The 19,791-nt window shown below is 41.3% G+C and overlaps 1 protein-coding gene across 1 annotated transcript in view; it reads right to left on the bottom strand.

Moving 5' to 3' along the window:
• The window catches only part of ATP13A4 (ATPase type 13A4), a 42,747-nt gene that overhangs the window by 13,076 nt on the left and 9,880 nt on the right, over positions 1-19,791 (bottom strand). The window contains exons 3-19 of the mRNA XM_010185650.1: positions 18,463-18,600; positions 16,162-16,232; positions 15,989-16,069; positions 15,081-15,150; positions 13,979-14,113; positions 13,487-13,559; positions 12,725-12,856; positions 11,334-11,504; positions 10,751-10,908; positions 7,020-7,208; positions 6,641-6,702; positions 5,813-5,963; positions 4,616-4,702; positions 3,774-3,927; positions 3,122-3,233; positions 1,180-1,304; positions 231-394 (exon numbers count right to left, since the gene is read on the bottom strand). Coding sequence (XP_010183952.1) covers positions 231-394; positions 1,180-1,304; positions 3,122-3,233; positions 3,774-3,927; positions 4,616-4,702; positions 5,813-5,963; positions 6,641-6,702; positions 7,020-7,208; positions 10,751-10,908; positions 11,334-11,504; positions 12,725-12,856; positions 13,487-13,559; positions 13,979-14,113; positions 15,081-15,150; positions 15,989-16,069; positions 16,162-16,232; positions 18,463-18,600 — 2,073 coding nt within the window. The remainder of the gene's footprint in view (positions 1-230; positions 395-1,179; positions 1,305-3,121; positions 3,234-3,773; positions 3,928-4,615; positions 4,703-5,812; positions 5,964-6,640; positions 6,703-7,019; positions 7,209-10,750; positions 10,909-11,333; positions 11,505-12,724; positions 12,857-13,486; positions 13,560-13,978; positions 14,114-15,080; positions 15,151-15,988; positions 16,070-16,161; positions 16,233-18,462; positions 18,601-19,791) is intronic.

Here is a 19,791-nt window from a genome sequence, read left to right as displayed (position 1 = left end):
AATGTGTTCACAAGAGAATATGCTAGGAAGGAAGCTCTAGGGAAGTATATTTTTATAAAGAACCCTTCTTTTTAAACCCCTTTCTAGCACCTAACATTCTGACATGCAGACAATGGTGAATGGCTGGTCTCTGTTATACTAGCCCTGCTATCCTATCCCACTGCATTATTTAAAGCATTCCAGCTTCGTTTGTTTTCCTGCTGTGCAACACCTGCTTCTCATATGCTCACCAGGCTTCTGTAATCTTCAGTTTTGTTTTCTTCTAGTGGTTTCCAGGTTATAGATGCTGAAAAAGATCCAGGTACTTTCTTTGCTTCCACAAGAATCACTCTGTTCATTGGAGAAATCATCCCAGCATTTTTGGCAACAGTTACAGCTGTCTGAATGTTGTCACCTAGAAAAATTATGGAGTGTGTTATTTAAAAATTTCTGCCATCAGGGATTGTTCACAGAGGAAACATTAGCCTTTTCTTGAATTCTGAGTTTTCAAATATATCTGCAAGAATCAGCAAGATTTCAATGTCTGTGCCTAAGAAAGTTTTTGATAAACTCTTTGATGGCTTTGGTGTAGGATGTGTGCTGAAAGAAGTGAAGCCCAAGAAGACAATATCTGTGTGACTCCTGGAAAAATGTCTTTGGACCATGGAATAACTAGGTGTTGTCCTATCCAATCCAAACCAGCCCTTCAAGAAAAAAATGGGATAAATAGGGACTGGTAAGCATGAGTCACCAGATGTCATAAAGTTCAGTGATTTGTCCTGGCATCCATGCTCCATCTCTGCTCATTTATGACAACAGGATTTCATGAGGGCCTATAAAAGGGGATCTTGCATAATATGTCTTTGTGCACGTCATCTGATAACTTTACTGGGGAGAACAAATGGACTCATTAGAAAGTATGAGAGGAACAGAAAGGATCTGATCTGTGGTAAAAGTGGGACAGACTGAGTTAGGTGTCTGACACAGCTTGGTGAAGTTGTCAGGGACATAAACCTGCATAGTTCAGCTCACGTCATCATTACAACATAGATGCTTCTTGGACTATAATTGTCTGGAAGACACAAACATCTGTGTCTTACTACCAGCGGTGGTGACAAAGCATCAGGCTGTTAACTCAAACATGGTTGAACTCTCAGTCTCAGCCAGTGGCCACATAAATAATCCACCTTCTTTAGATACCTGTGACCATAACACTCCTGATGCGGGCAGCACTGAGCTCTTCCAGGACAGGCTTTGTCTCCCTCTTTAATCGATTCTCCATTATCAGCAGACCCAGGAATGTCAGATCAGATTCCACCTCCTCCCTAAGAGTGAAGAACAGACAGACGGTGTTAATTATTCTTCTTGCCTGTGGCCTGTTTTTACACTGAATTTACTGATAGCCAATTACAACTGCTAACCATTCCACCTAGTTCAAAACAATCAAAATAACTTCTTAGTTTTCACCAGTCCCAGGCTGTCTTTTGTGGTGCTATCTCAACATCAGAGGGGCTTGTTTCCCACGGGCAGCAAGTGGTGCTCGTTGTGTATAGAGTATCTTAACTTGATTTTTCATCCTTCTGTTCTCTTCTTCCCTTGTTCTAAAGAATGACTTCTGTACATAGCCAGCTTCCAGCTCACGTTTGCTTAATTACCAAATCAAAAAGAGCCAATTTCAACCTACTTGCTCCACATACCAACATGAAGCCCAATGGATAAGTTGGACTGTTTTCCATTCATGCACTATCCTTAGCCAGCATGAAAAAACACCCTGAATTTCCTGCAGGATTCCCAAGCTGGGGTGAACTGAATTGGAAAAGTTCATGCACATTAGTCCTTCTCATTTGAGGACTGTAAAACAAAAACACACCTTAGTAAACCTATCTACTACTCTTGACAGTAGGACCTGAGCAAACAGCATGAAGGAACTGCAATTCTGGTCTCTCCTACTCTTTTCTTTACACCTGTGCTATTGCTTGTTTTACAGCTGAACACATGCAAGTTGAGAACAGAATTTGGTAAACAATCCCATCCTTGAGTCATAGACTAGAGGTCTCTCAGGGAGACAGGTTGATTCTGAATAGTCTGAAAAAAAATAAAGCTTTCAAATGCTTATTTTAGGCACTGTAGCAAGGAGGAGGTGATGTCAAACATTTGCATGGCAGTCAGAGCAGCTGAGTCAGACGGTGCCTGAATAGTCACTGCTTTCACAGCAGATCTTGCATTTGAACCTCCAGTTTTCTTTTTATTCCTGACAGTATATACATCACACATGCTGTAACTGCACACACAACTGCAAAATCTGGGACATATCACATGCATTTGCTCATTGGTTTGAATACATCTGTTATGACATCTGCCACAAGAATTAAACAAACCACTTGCACTTTGCCTCGGTGTCCTTGGCTCTTTCAGCAATGCAAAAAGCCCTGTGAAAGAGCAAGTGAGCCCCATCTGAATTAGGACCCAGAGCTAGTAAACAGAGAGGACAGCAGAAGCCAAGTAACTGCAAATGTTTCTGGAGTATAACAGGCAAAAGCTAAAGGGATTTGGGTAAAAGCATATGGATTCATGTGTAGGTGTTCTTGTGTGAGGCTTGTGGAAAACTAATACCATGAGCATAGCAGAAGAGTTTGCTAAATTCTCTGGAAATGAAAGAAAGCTAAAGCTAGAGAGCTAAAGGATTGGACCAAAACAGCAGAAGAAGATAGTCTGCTGACTTTGACTGCGCTAGAGAACAGGTGGTGTAATGCAGATCATCTGCTGCCTTTGGAAAAAAGAGAGACTTCTCTTCAGTTGAAAGCCTGGATAAATCTGCCAGAAGACTGGTAGAAATGATGGACTGAGGGAGAGGTGTACTGGACTTCAAAGCATACTAAAGTTTTAATTCCTATGTTGATCCACTGTTAAGAAATGCGTAAGGATTCTGGGCATGTGCTATAAGCGTGGGGTAGTGAAGTGCCCCCTACCCATTCTCAGACAGACTTATATCCAGATTTAAATCAGATTCCCTCTGGCCTAAATCTAACAAAACTGTGTACTACAGCCCTGCTCTTGGCAGGGGTGTTGTGGTAATGGTGCGATGTGAGGCATCACTAGCCAATGGCTGAATGTGGCTGATAAGAAGCAGTCTATGGCTTACCTTGTTAGATCAGTAGACCACTTCCCTGCCTGTAGAGATTTACATGCCAGTCCAATGACCCTAAAGCCCTGTGCTGTGTAGAACAGAAGTTTGCTTTCGAAGTTCAGTGGGACTGTGCAAAAGAGGAAAAGACAGTTCATCAGGCATTTGACTGCTTTCTAATAAAAAGAATACGGCAGGTACACCTAAGGTCTATCAATAGGCCAAGGACATCAAGAAAAGCTGCTGAACTGAACTTTGCTCAATAAGAAAATCTCTGCCTCTCCTCTGTTACTTTGCACTTAGGATCCTAAACTACTCTGCAAACACCTACCCTTTTCCAGTGTGTCATGTAGGAGCTGTGCTCTTCTAGCTGCCCTCCCAAGGACTGGAGGAAAAATAAAACTTTTTTTGGTGTACACTGGACCAGTAGACGACATTTTCAAATATCTATTCTGGCAGAAATGGTAGACATTGTACAAGAGTTCATACTTGCTTTTATCTCTTAGCAGCTTAGCTTTAGAGTTGGAGCACAACACAGAGACTCTAACTTTTCAGGCTGAAGTGTAAAGTCTTAGACCCAGAAATCTCATTTGGACCTTCCACTTCATTGCACCATCAAAAGTCTCTTATACAGATGTGTTTCTAGGAAGCATTTATAAAGGTTAGTTACCTGTTTCTGCTCTACATAACATGGCTACCACTTCGGGAGCTCCTTTTGTGAAGACCTGTTGTTCCCCACCAATTTCCTGGGCAATGACAGACATCCTCTGCAAGGCTGAAGAAAATGGAAACTGGTGTAAAATGGTAATTCCTTCCACTGGGGCCTAGGAGAAAAGCAAGTGGATTAGACTCTGCAGCAAGGATTTTAAACTCAGGTCAAAGGATTTCAGGTCTGTCCTTTGGATGAGAAGCTAACCATCTATAACGGGCTGATCTGTCACAGTGGGACAGAAAGGACTAGTATATAAAGAGGAGGTGAAATTTGTACAGAAATACTTAGCTTAAGCAGTAGGAAAAGTTCACTGACAATCTTAGCAGACTATTAGATGTAATTTACTGAAACAAACTCAGCAGTCCTGTTTCTTTAACAAGACTCTGCCAGGTCTTACACTGGTCTAGCAAAGGGAAAAGGGATGTCTGAGAGCACTCCCCTCGGTGTTTTCCACCAGGAACGGTCTGACATCAACTACCAGACTCCACTGCAGTCCTAAGTGCTTTTGGAGATCTTCACCAGCTGAGTTTGGATTGAATCTCAAGTCAACAGTACAGGCAAATTCCTGAGCTGGACACTGTCATCCAGCATCCCCCTGCCTCTGATGTGAGCAGCAAGCTCCCCCAGGCAACTCTTTTTAATCAGAGAGAGAAAGGCAATCTCTCTGCAGGCAGTACAAGAAAGATGAAGCATGGAAGAGCTGTCTTGGACTAGGACTACCAAGTGTTTCTCTACTGAAAGGTAACTCTTGCACTGACAGTTTAACTTTACCATGAATGTGAATCTTGCAAATAGCTTACATTGCTGGCTTTAGGCCCAGGTCTAACAACTGTGGCATGTGTGGATCCTTGACCTTCAATATGGTGTCCACTGGAATCATCTATCACCTGTGTATTGAAAGGCAAAAATCTTTCAGGTCACAGCACCGGCAGAGCTGAAAGAAACCTCAGGGAATCATGTAGAGCTTTTTCTTCCCTCAAAACTAGGTATCTTATTCATTCCTGTCTGATCTCACACTAAAATGCTCCAGTAATGGAATACCCACTGCCTCCCTTGGCAATACAATCCAGAGCTTCACCAACTTCACTAAGATACTGCTGTACTCTTGTGCAGCAAATACATTATGTCCTCTCACTGACAATAATCCTTTATTCATTACAACCTATTAAATGTGCACAAATATTTACATATAACATAGATACAATGGGAAAACGATAAATAAGATTTTTAATTAATATAGAAAGCATCATCCTCTTGAAGTACTCCACAAATCAGCTGGGTTTTTTAATGATCACAACGTGACTGTGAGGAACGAAAGTATTTTATGGTGTCAAAAGACACATGATTACTCATGTTTCACTGTAACTGTTTAACAGAATAATTCCTGTTTAATTTATAACTTTGATGGGTGTCTGCCTAAGGCTGAGATGGTAAGGTGCATAAAGGCTCATCCCTCTCCCCTTCCCCCCACTCCTCACAACTGATCAGAGAGTAAATAGCAATACTGATGGCTGTTTGTAGGTAATGGGACAGAGACTGGAAGTGGTGCTTTCATAGCAGAATGGGATTTCAGACCTGAAGATGGTAGAAATATCTCCACGTTGACAGAGCTCTAACAAAGGTTAAAATGTTGTATTTAGTTCACAGCTCACAGAAATCTGTTCCATGCTCTGTAAAAACAGACTTAATATGCATGTAAGTCATATCTGTGACTTTCTGTTATCTGGCAACACCCACAGTCGGCGCTGAAACTCCAGAGGGGTTTGCCTAATATCCACCAGTCAAATGAGCTAAGTACTCAAAATACCCCTAGGTGAAAGCTCTAGGCAGAAGCAAGGAACATTTCTCCAAAAGCCTGAGTATGTGGTATCTCTTCTGGGTTTTAGCTGTTTTACTTTTGTACAGGAAGTGGCTATTGGCATGAGAGGGACATTTGATTTTTTGAGAACACCAAAACGATTCACCGCTAGATGCATAACAACAAAGTGCAGTTTTACCCAGTTAGTGGCCTCAAACATTTTCACATCCAGTGGGTCTCCTTGGATCTTGCCGTTCCAAACAATTAGTGAATGACAAACTACCATTGCTCTGAACACTAGGCCCCAAGGCAGGCTGTGGTCCGCCGTGAAGCTGTGAATGTCCTGGAAGCTAATGCAAAAGAGAGCATAAAAATTACCATCAGAGAACACAAAAAACCATATGGAAAATAAAATCCTATGTCAGGGGCCTGTTGAAGTCCTATCCTGTGGTCAGACCACAGGCGTGTTTCTGGGGACTTGTCCTACCCCAGAGCTATTTCTCATGCATCTGTTAAAGGCTGGGATACACACGCTCAGAATAGGTGATTATTATAAAATATCTTCCTTGCGACTTGTGTAAGGACTCTAGAGCTGTGAGGCTGATACAAGTTGGAGCATTTTTGTGTATGCACATTTCTGGAAATGTAAATGGGCAAACACATGGGCACTGAAGGAACAGAGCAGCAATTTCACAGGTGACAGTCACTTCCTGTCATAAAGAGTTGGGGCACTGCTGCAGCTTTGGGATCTAACCTAGCATGTCTACTGCAGACTACACTGCATGGGCATGCTGTGCCAAATGCTAGTGACAGTGGCTGCATCATCTCATGTGGAGCAGGACCTGTAAGATGAGGCAACAAACTTATTTCCAGAGGCTACCGAAATAATATTGGAAATCTAAACATGTAGAACTTCAAACTGCTGTTTGACATTAATTGTCTTTCAAATTTGTTCACGTGTCTAGGGGAAGAATCCAGTCACTATCCCACCAAATTTAAATGCCACTGGTGTGTCAAGGAGCCTTACCAGTTTCTTTCAGAGGGCAGCAAGCCCCAAAGATCCAGGCCATCTTCTGTTAAGGTGCCAGTCTAAGTTAAAATGTACATTTAAATTAACTTCCCACATGAGAGCTTCAAGAGAAATAAAAAGCAAGACTTATTTTAAGAAGTTACTGTCCAAAAAATGCCAGCATGGTGCAGAGCAAAAGTGCTACCAGTCAATCCATAAATTCGAAGAAAAGCAACAATTCACAACCGTGTCTGTTTAGACAAGGCAAACTTAAGTACACAAGATGACCCACTGTGTTTCTAAAACACAATGGAAATGCTTGACCAAAACCCATACTCTCCCACCCCTAGCATGGCTCCCATTACTAGTATGGCAGGAATCACCACATAGCAGTTACTTTGTCAAAGCAGATGAGGTTCAGCTGTCCACACATGTTGATCCTCTGTGGGCTGATGCAGAAGATGCCCTTTTTCTTCAGCCTCCGCTGCGTATAAATGATTCCTGTTGTCAAGGCAGCTGGCAGAGCTGGGGGAACAGCAATAGTGATAACATCCAAAGCTTTCTTCACCATTTTTCCTGCCTCCTCCTGACATAAAACCAAAGGCAGTTATCAGCAAGAGGGTGGCAAGGAGTGCTGCTTGGATTGTCTGAGTGTAGCCTTCTTTATCCCTTCTCCCCTCCACTGCAGGTGCTTCAGGCTGTGGTATTTTCTGCCCGTGGTCCATCACATGTTTATCTCCCTAAGAAATTAATTGCTTTGATTTAACTGAAGGCTTTAAGGCCACACCACTGCTAAAGAGCAGCCTTCAGGCCTTCCTTCGTTCTCCCTGCCAACAAACTTGCCAGGTAGAGCTCACAGTCTCCTCCAAAGCATGAGTTCAAACATGCCAGCTAGGTTATTGCACCCTCGGTCAAGCCCAGATTTCCATGATACAGCACACGAGAATCTGCTGTTTACATGGGCATTCATCCAGCTGCCTACAGGCACAGGTCTGGACTCAGTGTTAGGGTGACAGGTGAGACATGGGATGGTGCTGAAAAGGCAAGCAAAATGCATAAGATAATGACTTCTTCTGACCTTATGATCTAGGACTTGTGAAAGGAAATTGCTTTTACCTGCAGGAAGAGACATGGAAGTGAAAGTTACACTTCTAAAAGCAATCTCTAACTTGGGAGCTTAGAGGTCAGTGTAAAACTGACTACCGCTATGCTGAATGTCTGCACTGTTATTCATGGCAGGTGATATCACTGCTAAAGGACTGAACACACTTCAAATTGGGGTCTCAGAACTGAGACACTGCACACTAAAGCAAATGTGCTGTTCAGAAGGATCTGCAAACCATCATTAGAGCTTTATTATTACTGCTTCTAAGCTCGGGACTTTGACCATAAATCATGTTGCATTTGATCTGCTGAATTTCCATCATGTTCTAATTCTCCCTTCATTGATATTGTTTCAGACCAGAGAAGGCATCAGTTTGATAATATTTTGTATCTATTTTATGTTAGAATGAAGCACTTGCCACCTTTAGATAAACACACTCACAGGAGAGAAAGCATTTAGTGTATCATGCGACTGAATCCCATACACGTCTGACTAGACAGTTTCAGCTGCTGTGATAACATCAGCATGTATTTTACATGTTACAAGGGTGAAGTTGAACAAAAAAAAAAGGAAAAATTGCAAAGCAGACACCAAGATATGTTCTTCAACACACTTTCTTTGATATCCCAAGGGGAATTAACCTTCTGTGCCAGCTGATTGTAGATTATTTCAAAGGAGAAATGATTCAAAAGCTGAACTGCAGAATCAACCTTGCAACTCAGGACTTGGACTTTACATTGGCAGGTAATTATCAAGGTATGAAATGATTTCTTGAAAGTTTTTTTAAAATGTTCTAAAGCAATTAGACTTTCAAAACCGCAGAACTACTGTTTACAATATACAACTATTTCTTACATTGACCTTGATGCATGAGAATTAATTTTTTAAAGGGTTTCAGGTGAGCCCTCCAGAGATTTAGAGACCAATATGGAAGACCTTCAGTGCACTAATGGGCCTTAATTACTCTCACTTGCCTCACCTCCACCCACATCCTCTGCTCATGGGTTCTGGAGCTCCATTTAAGCTCAGGCCTGGGGCTTCAATCCCTGTCTGAGCCATGTTGTAGATATACTTGCTTTTAGCACTGTCACCTGGATGGATACCTTTAGATGTGTGTTGCAGCCTTGTCTCTTGTCTTCATCCCTTTCTGCTTTTGACTGGTCTGCCAGGATTATTTACCACTTTGCCTTCCCTGGGACTTCTGATGGGCTGTTACCAGCACACAGCTCTCTCCACCATGTTCAGATACTGTGTTGCTGTGCCCTGGTCACCCTCGGCTCCTGCCTTGCTGCTTCCTGAGACAGTAAGTCTTAGTTCTACATTGAGAAACTTGATTAAAATTATCATACAGAATTAACTGACCCTTAATGAGAAGTGCTAACACAGTCTCTCTTAGAGAAAAGCTAACACAGTCTTCACAGAGGGAATTAATACCCCATAAACCTCCTGAGAACTGTGGAAAAAATCAGTGGAGGTGTGGGTGACTCAATTGATACAGGGTAGTTGGCTTTGGAAAAGTTATTTCCCGAAAGCTCTCAAGGATATTAAGCTGAGTAATAACCAAATTAAGGTTATCTCCCTTCCTCCCTTATCTCCCACCTTCCCTCCCCCAAATGACTACACAAAGATATGGAGAGAGAGAGGAGAGGGAAAAAAAAAACCCAAAGCCATTGAGTAGTTTCTCTGTAACATCAGTAAATTTCAAGGATCTGTGTTTACACCTGCACTGTTAAAGGCTCTGTAACATGGAAGAAAGGTGGCTGAAGGGGTTGCAAAGGATCTCTAAATCATGAATGGTACAGGAAACATCAAACAGAAATCAGCTATTCGCTACCTCTCTAAAATAAAAATCTACAGTGCCTTCAGTGATTCGGTCTGCAGCTTTAAAAAGATTTTTACGCAGTACATAATGAAACTGTAGGAGTCATTGCCACAGCTGCTGTCAAGTCCAAGGCATAAATGAATTCAGAAATATATTAAACCCCAGCCTGAGAGATTTTCAGTGGCTATTACAGCTAGATGATCTAGATACAAAAGACAGCTTACTGATGTGAAACCTTTCTCTTCAAGATATTAGAAGACCATACCAGTGTCAAATTTTCTACGCCTGCCCTACTAATCAGTTTCCATAAGCATTTGATACCAATTACTCTCAGAGACAGTGGACTAGGATAGATGGGTCTTTGATCTAAGCTGAAGTTTTTGGAAAGCTGCCTTTTCACAATGACACATCAGACTGTGTCCCATTTAACCCATGACTCACTTGTGATTTTTCTAGGAATGTATAAAAAATGCTACAAAAACTGTAAAAGCTACTTGAAGAAATCTACCATTTTCGGAGCTCTGGAGGGTATTAGGCTAATTACAATACATGCCTTGATAATTACATGTATCAGCAAGCACAGGGCAGGCAACACGCAAACAGAGGCAGCTGGCTTACAGAAGGTAAGTAGAAAAGACACACAGTGCTTGCATAGGATTTCTTAAGACCTCAAAAGAAATGACTGTTGGAAAACAGTGGGTTTTGGCACCTTGGAATTGAATGTATGAGAACTTGTGGACTATCACAAATTCAATTACATCGTAAAATGGCCTCATATACTAAGGCAAAAAGGAGAGTGCAAAGGACCATAATTTTATATATAAATATGTATACGAAGCCACTCCAGCTTTGGAGTCCCCAAAGAACTGTTTACAAGGTCATGTAGTAACAGGACAAGGGGTAATGGTTTTAAACTAGTTAAGCATAGATTTAGGTTGGATATGAGGAAGAAGTTCTTCAGTGGTGGTCGATCACAGGAACAGGTTTCTCAGAGGGGTAGTGGAAGCCACATCCCTGGAGATATTCAAGGTCAGGCTTGATGGGGCTCTGAGCAACCTGATCTGGTATTATTGTCCCTGCTTACTGCAGAGGGTTGAACCAGATGATCTTTAAAGGTCCCTTCCAACCCAATACATTCTATGATTCTATGAAAGTTTCAAGTTTCTTGAAGTGACCATTTCTCTTGCATTTAGTAACTCACCCCATTAAGTGCAAATACACATACTGTGTAGATCATTCCAATGGCTGCAAATGCTATGAGGCACATCAGGAACCGGAGGGCATCTCTGTACAGCTTGAAGTTCATGGGTTTAGGGTAGAGAATGGACCTCACCAGATCCCCTTTGGTGGTATTGAAACCTGGAAAAACAAACTAAAATAATTCCAAGGGGAAAACATTTCCAAAAGTCGTGTACAAAGAATGGAGGGCTTTAAAATGGCTCATAATTTCTGTAATTTAAGAAAGAAGCCCCAGATCATTCATTTCAGTGTACATGACCTACTCTGCACAACATCAAAATAAGTTACTTTTGTCTTGAGGATTTTTTCAGTGTCTCAGAAGTAAAATTTTTCTTTGTAATTATATGCTAGTGGTTTTTGTAAAAGTTAATGTCAAGCAAATGGAAGCAATGCATAACAGCTTAGTCCAGCCCAGGATATTGATTCTCCATCTGACTTGTGAATTTAGATTAACACCTTTAACTTAATGTGAACGAGCACATTAAGACAGGCTGCTTCAGTGAAAAAAAGCATGAAAGGAAAAGCAAACTGAAGTGTTGACTAACCAGTCCGCAGCACCACAGCTTTCACAACTCCTCTGTCATCTGCCTTGGTCTGTATGACCTCTGTTCCACAGAAGAGGACATGTTTTTTGTAATCCTCTGCACAGTGTATTCTCCAGGGCTTCAAGTTATCAGCTTGGGGTAAGTGGGTCTTAGTTACTGGAATACTTTCCCCTAGGGAAGATTAGCTCAGATGAATAAAACTGCAGTACACCTTAAAATCAGTCTGCTGACATTCCAATAAGTACCGTACCTAGACATCTAGATGGTAAGTTAAAGGTATTTGCTAGAGAAACCCGTTTAGAGAAATGTTACTTTTATATTGTGACATTTTCAGAGTAAATAAGAGTTTGAAGCCTAGCAACCAGAGAGAAAAGCTGCCAGAGAAAAGCTCTCCTTTGCATCAGTGCAACAGCTTTGTGTAAGTCTGAGAACTGAAAGCAGTCCAAGGACTACAAACTCTGGCTGTAGAGATACAGACTTGGAAAAAGACCTGAACTGGAGCTGCATGACTCCACTGGATGGCCACAAGTTGTTTACCTAGTTTGAACTTCATGTGCAGGTTACTACACTATTCCCTTAGGCAGATTTAACATGACATTCCTTATTTCCCCTTCCAAGTAAAAAGGACAGCCTTTAGCTCAATGCTTGACAGCTGACAAATATCCTATTTATGTCAGAGCAGACACGCTAAGGTGAAGCAAAAGAAATACTTTCTGACAGCTGAGGCTTTCTAAATGAAAGAGGTTTCTGGAATTTCTCATTTACATGAAATTTCAGAACTGTGGGTTTCAGTTCAATCCAGACCAGGACCAAATTTAAAGACAAGAACAACAGCTATGAACATCTCCTGCACCAAAAATCCTGCTTCACAGTGAACTCCGGCACCTGGTGTCCCCTCCACTGCTATCAGATCAATGTAGGGCTAAGTGTCTGGAGAGCTGTGCAGACACTCCAACAGGTTGGAGACATTACAGTGATCAGCAACGAGACATTCAGAATGACCGAGAGAAATCCCTACTGCCTGAGCGGCCTTGTGTGGGAACAGCTTTGCTTCACATCTACTGTTTCTTCTCCTGTCCTGCTCACTCCTCTTCCCTGCCCGCTCTTTCATTTCTAATCAGATGATTCCTTTCTACATCTGCATCCCAGAAAGGAAGAAAAAGATGAACTGCCCTTCCTAAAGTCCATGTTGTCCATTTAGATAAGCTGGGGCTAACTACAATTCAGCCTTTATTATAGCAAACACCCAAAAGAATCCCCTTCTAGGCTAGCTGTGGACTATCTCATAATAAGGGTTATACACAATAACACTGTTATGTCCTGTGTCACTGGCTGAAGCCATAGGACTATAATGATGTTTTGATGATAGACCTGGGAGGGATGAAGTGTACCTGTCAGCATGCTTTCATTTACAATGCACTGCCCGCTGATCAGGATGGCATCACAAGGCAAAAGATTTTTGCCCTCTTTCAAAACCAGCGTATCTCCAGGAACAAGATGGTGTGATTCCAGCTCTTGGAAACCTGCAGGTGACATTTAATGCAAACTTTGTGCTTAATATATTTCACTGTGGTAAGAGAAACAAGTACAAAATGCCTGCTGAATAGACTGTTATGGCTGATAAACAAAGAACCACAAGTAGGACCTAAGAATACAACCTCCAATATTTAGAAAGCCTTACATGTCTGTTCAAAATACAGGATTCTTATCTCCCCGGGAGCCCAACCAGTGGTTATCTTTCCAATGTACTGACCTAACTGAAGAAGCTTGGATTTACATTTCTTAGTTTGACTGTCTATTTGGATTGTGCTCTAAATACCATGGCAATGAACAAAATTTGCATGGAGCAATTAGGTGGACTCACAGCCATTTAGTGGCTATGTGGTTGGCTTTGTCAGCACTACTTTAAGAAAAACAACATTGTTTTCCTGATAATTTTTTTGCTAAGGCTGCGCTCAATCAGTTATTAATATGATTGATGCACCACAACATAATTCTAGGTCAAAGTAACCAATCTGCAGATGCTAGTTAATTGAGCTGAGAGACAGAAGAGGAAACTGCTCTAGAAGGAATTTGATACTACACATTCTTGGTTTTGATATAAATTGCTATAGAAAAGAAACACACTGAAGAAAGAAATGTACAGGAGTCACCTTCCTTATTTCTGCAGACAGTGACCATGATGTTGTTATGAGACTCAACCAGTCTGTGCAGTTTAATCGATTGCTATAAATTAAAGAAGAACACACAAAAGTGTTACATGGTACTTACATGATGCAATTCATCCACTAACAATTATTTCCTTTTGTTATTTGTGGTTATGAGAGCCCTCATAAGCTGAGGTCTGGCCCTGCCAAGAACTGTACAATCATACAGAGAAAGAAACTCCCCACCCTAATTATGGAGAAGGTGTAACAAAATGTTACAAAGTGAAACATTGGAATGGGGAAGGCAGGATGTGGGTAAAGAACCACAGAGAGGTTATGATGACTAGGAGACCAGGCCATTGCACCTGCTACTACACAATGTCATAAGACTAAACCTCTGAGTAACTCTCAGCACGTGCATGTGCGTGTTGTAACATCCTGGCCTTTCCCAGACATTAGAAATAAATCCTTACTGTGGAAAAAGGTGAGGTGTCTCACCTGTCTAAGATCATACACTGTTAAAAAAATCGAGAGGAGAGACATGATTATGATGGCAGTGGCATACTCCATGTAGTCTTCAGCAAACCACAGACACACACTGAACAGCTGGAACACATAAAATGGATTCAAGACCTGTTTGGAGAGAGAGAAACAATCACAAGCTTGCCACATTTGAATAGCTCCAGTATACCCAGCCAGTCCATTCTGTTAGAAATGGGCTGGAATAAAAGCTATTGAGTTGAGTATTGTGTCTCCCAACCTCCTTTCTAGTTTTGTTAGCAGTGGCTTCACTCTAATCAGACTGGACCATGTCCACCTGACAGAAGGGCTAAATAATCTGGACCAACAGGATGTTATTTGGGATGTTAATGGCTCAGCCCAAGCCTTGTTTTGCTTGTTTCTTCACAAGAAATGTAACAGAGGTGAGAGAAGAGCACGTTGCGCTGTGAAGATGGAGCTCACATACCATAGGCACATCTCCACAAACACTCCCTTTAGGCCACACACAACCAGTTCCTGTCTGAAAAAGATATTGGTGCTTTACGTGGTGCTGTGCCCAGGGTCATAAGCTCATTGGATCTCTGCAGCTGTAGGCACATACCAGCTACTGCTGTTCCCTTAATCTCTGTCGTTTAAGAGACAGTCTTTGTCTGGAAGTGTTGATTTCCAGTGCAGCTTGCAAGCATTCACTGACTCTTGTAAGGCCAACAGAATGAGCATCCAGGAAATAGATACACAAATACCACTCAGCCACACAGGCATAGGGACAGAGGATAGAGAACAATGGAGAATTAAGGAATTTATGATCACAGAATCACAAACGTTAGGGATTGGAAGGGACCTCAAAAGATCATCTAGTCCAATCCCCCTGCCGGAGCAGGAACACCTAGATGAGGTTGCACAGGAAGGCGTCCAGGCGGGTTTTGAATGTCTCCAGAGAAGGATGATTCCATGGAACAGCTTTAAACAGGATTTGAAAAAGGAGTGTGCTTGATGAGTGAGCACTGGGAAGCTACATCAGACATTGAATCCATTATATTCTGTCTGCACACTCTTCCTCCTCAAGTAGCCTAGAATAAAAGTAACAGAAATACTTAACCTCTTTGATGAGTAGTTTCCAAATAGGGATCACTGGAACATCAACAGTGTTTGGCCCACATATAAGTCTCCTATAGGGGATAAAGATACACCACTTACAGATAGAACGACAACGTAGTTCACTCATGAAACTGCAGCTTTCAATAGTTCTGAGAGCTTGTATTGATCCCAGTTTCAAGGCTCTGAGGATCTTTCTCCAAGAAAAAGATAAAAATTATATGCCCCTGTAGTGCTTATGTCACAAAAGACGACTGTACCAGTGAAATCTACTTAAACCAGACAAGAGGTGTAACACAACTTTTAGGCAAATGTTTCCATCATGCAAAAATTCCTTTGAAGTACCATAAAACTAAATTACCTAAAACTAAATAATTTTGCATAAAGTTAAGGGTGCTTTGAACATAGAATTCAACACAGGCTAAGGCCAGGAGCTGGATTTTCAGTAGTCAGTCAACTGAAGATCATTTCTTTATTGAGCAGTTTCAGGAATACCTATTCTGTAAATCGTCTAATAATACAGTAGTTTGTGAGAATAAATTCAATGACTAGAACTAATTGATTTAGAAATTCAACACAATTATATGGAGCCCCACTGAAGACGAACATACATAACTTATCTGCACTGTTTCATGGGGACTTTCTCTTATTCCACGTAAGAACTGCTTAGAGTTAGTTACAGGACATAGTTATTTCCCGATTGAGAACAATAACAGTGATGAAAAAAACTTTGACAAGGAATATGCAACATTCTCTAGCCCTTTTCATTCAATTTTTCATGCATGGCCATTTCATCTAAAATCAAGTGCATATTAATGGATACACAAGAAACTCAAGGAAGTGCACCAACAGCAGTGAATCTACATCTTTTTGAAATCCATATGTTGAGTACTTGGGTTTTAAAATGTGTACCTGACATTCTGTTCATTGCAGGTGAGACCAGCACCAAATTTGGCATGTATAGCTGAGCAGGTGTGGTGGTCTTCTAGGGCTCTAAAATATAAAGGGAGTGTTTTCTTTAGGACATTATTCACGAAGAGGCTTGACTTCCTCAGAGACTTGTGTAACCAGGGCTTTGAACTCACCCAACTTTCTGGAACTGTTTTGCATAGATATTCCAGACATAGCGTATTTTTTGTACCTGGATACTTTTCACCTGCAAAATAAAACAGGGACAACAATATATGCAACACAGCAAACAAAAATACTCCCAGGCCTGCTCACAGATCTCAGCGAGGCATCCTCACTGAGGTCAAGCACAGATAAAGCAAATTATATGGGAAGCAGGGAGGGAGAGAAGACAGGATTGCATTTACTAACTCCCTAGTTATGTTACAGGTGGGATCCCCACCTCAGTGCAGGTTCCACTAAGCTTTATAGATCTTTAGGCCAAGGAAATACAAAACAGCATTCTTCTCTCCCCATTTTGTGAAGCAAGGAATACAGTCCTCACTCTCATTTCACAGAATGAAGGGAAGAGATCACTGATGCAGTGGTGGGTATGCAGGCAGTTGTCAAAGCCCGTCTTCAGTCAACAACTTCCTTGTCTTCTGTCTGGCTTGGAGGAAAGCAGGGGCCTTTGGGCAGCTTGCAGACGTGGTGCCGAGTCCTTCAACCGAACAGATATGCCAGGAGACAAGAAAGGCCATCCCAGGCTACTTCCTGAGTCACTGCTAATGCTAAGCCCTTGCAGAGCAGTTACCCAGTAGGAACACACACTGCCATTTATAACTTGCAAAAGGAGTCTGTCCTGTCCTGAGCAAGAATAACGAAGCCTATTAGAGATAATAGCACTTCATATCAGCTGGAAGAAGGCAAGGCTATACACAAATACACATCAGTAATCAAGAAATCAACTACAGGGGACTCTCACTACCCAGTGCAATAAGCATTATTATAGGCCAATGAAATCTACACTGAACTCATACACTGGCTCAAAATGGAGCTATAACCACAGTCATTAACTTCACAAGAGGTCTGTAGTTAGGTTTTCATGTAGTAGGAGCTACAGTATTTGCAACGCTAAAAACTGGAGTGGGGAATGAGGGACTCAGACAGCTCTTGGGCCCTACACGTTATTCTGTGGACTTAAGTAAAGAGGTTTTATAATTCACTTACAAGTAGGGGCTTTTGAATTGCTACTGGTGAAGGATTAAACTGTTTACTCCTTGTTGCTTTGAAATCTGTTCTTTTCTATCTAGATGTTTTGATTGTTATGAAAGTGTTGTTCAAAGGGCCTATTATTTGAGGGCTATATTGCTTTTTTATGTTACTAATTCAATCCTCTGAAGAATGTTACAAACCAGTCTTCACTTTCATACTGTGCCAGTTGATTAAACTAGCTGGCACTAAACTTTCTTACGTATGTTAATATATGCCCACACAAAACAGCAGTAGTAGCAATGGCTTTGCTCAGCTAAAGTAAGGTTTATAATGAAAATATCTACTAAAAATTGCTGTAGATATAAAAATAAGTGCTAACAAGTTAGAAATCTATTTTCTTGAAAGGAATATAGCTTTTTTATTGGTTTCCCAGTGCACTGATCTAGTACCGATAAACAAGTGCCAGATATTAGGAAACGTACCATTGCATTCCTATTGCTCACACCAATTTAACAGGTCATGCCAAACAACACATATGAATGAACTGTCTGGTACTTGCTCCAAAATGGAGATAATTATATTGCACAACTCACAAGGGACCTTGTGATCTGCTTGGATCAATTAATCATCTGCCTTCTCCCCAGGAGATCTCACTGGGATCTCAAAGCAATGGAACTGGCAGAGACCAGGATTAATTTTTGCAGGAACAGTCAATAGAGCAAGGCCTCACTGAAGCAAATGCAATTTAAGCGCAAACTGGTGCACACAAAGGCAAGAGAGCAAAATGTGTTTCAGCGCCTCCTTGATGAAACATTTCTGGAAATACTGATGCAGGTCTGCCTAGGCACCTTTCTGTTCTGTTCTCTTTCATTCATCCGTATTTTCATGTAACTGTGGGAACTGTGATGTTTGGTTCCTCACAGTTTCCCTTCAGACACGCAAGCATCTCTAAATTCCTTGACTTCTATACCAGGAATGAGTTTTTGATTCAGAACTCTGATTCCTCACTACTAACCCCAATGTCTTGAAGCTCTCCTACTTATAATGTAGGTCTTCTCCCAGGAGTAGTGAAGATTCTTTTTTCACAACCCACCTCAGAGTAAGAGAGGATTTTTACAGAGAGTAGAGTTCTCCAAAATCTCTGGCTTGTTTCTCCACATAAACTGGATTCATCAAGCTGCAAGTTTCGTAGCTGGATAAGTTTCAGAGCTCACTTTCACTCTATGAAGCGTGGCTGAGATTTGCTATTATCTCCGAGATGCTGCAGGGAATACTTTACTTACTTGCAAACTTGGCTTCATTATGGCTTTGCTGAAGATTGAATCTTCCTCAGCAGTGGCTGGATAATCTGCTCTACTTTTGATAAGTGCAGACACAGAGATCCATGTCACAGTCTTACGTGAATAAACCCGAAATTCATCCTAAATGAATATAAAAGAGCAGTGTCACAATCTCGCTCAAAATCAGATCAAACTCACTGTCACCTCTGAGTGAAATAGGCCTTTCTAGAGCACTGCTCCAGCTTTTTTAAAGAACTAAGAGGGGCCTCCCAGGACCTGTGACTGGTAGATAAATCAGCAGAATGAGAACTGAACCATAGTCATATCAAAATGTGAGCTCTACAAATAATTCACTGACTGCAGGTCTGGTGCTTGGCTGATTAGGATGGAATGTGAACACTTAGGTCATGATCTAGGACAGGCAAACAGTACAGGACAATCTGAGATGCAGTGACCATACTGTAAAGCGAAGACCAAAAGAAACATAGCGCTGTACTGCAAAATGGATGTGTAGAGCCAATACCTTCCCACAGTCATTCCTGTGTTAACATCTCATTGGAACAAGCGTGTTAGCAGCATGCCTCCCACTTGATACCTTAAACAAGCTCTTGCCACAAACTGAGTTCATGATCTTGCTGGTTTTTGTAACATAAGTTCAACACTGGAACTGCCTGATAACTCGTGTTGGTGGTACAGTCATAGAGATCAGAACAACGACTGTAATAAGCACCCTCATGTGAAGTTTCAGTCCTGAACACTGACCCACATGCACTAAAGCCAACTAAGAGTCTGACCTATTTATCACATTTGGTGTGTGAGCACTTTGGCAGATGGAAAAAGCTGCTTACCTCAGCCAGACAGGTTCTTAAAACAGTTACTAAAATAATTTTGGAAATCACAACAGAAAACAAAAAAAAAAGATTCTGTAGCAAATATCAGTCCTTTTGAATAATTTAAGGGTTCAAAAAAGAACTTTAATAATGTTTATATATCTTATTTATTTGAGCACTTTTCTTCTTAAACTGGTACTTTGAGTAGAGTAACATTTATTTTGTGATATTTATCTTCACATTTCAGAATTAGTAGACATTGGGATGCAGATTGAGATGAGAAGCAGCGAATAACACAGGGGCTCATTATTTGAACTAAAGCGAGTCAAAATTCAATATCGAAATTGAGTTAATAGGCTCTTATACTGCAACTGCAGAGATCACGATGAATTATGAATGAAGGTTTTATGTGAAGCAAAAGAGAATTCCAAGGATCAAGCTGATGGGATTACTTGTATCCTCATTAGCAGCAGCCATCATACTTGAGAACTGAGACAATCAG

The sequence above is a fragment of the Mesitornis unicolor genome, unplaced genomic scaffold (genome assembly GCF_000695765.1).
Source record: "Mesitornis unicolor isolate BGI_N332 unplaced genomic scaffold, ASM69576v1 scaffold15530, whole genome shotgun sequence".
NCBI classification, from domain to species: domain Eukaryota; kingdom Metazoa; phylum Chordata; class Aves; order Mesitornithiformes; family Mesitornithidae; genus Mesitornis; species Mesitornis unicolor.
This window is presented reverse-complemented; position numbering and strand designations above follow the sequence as displayed.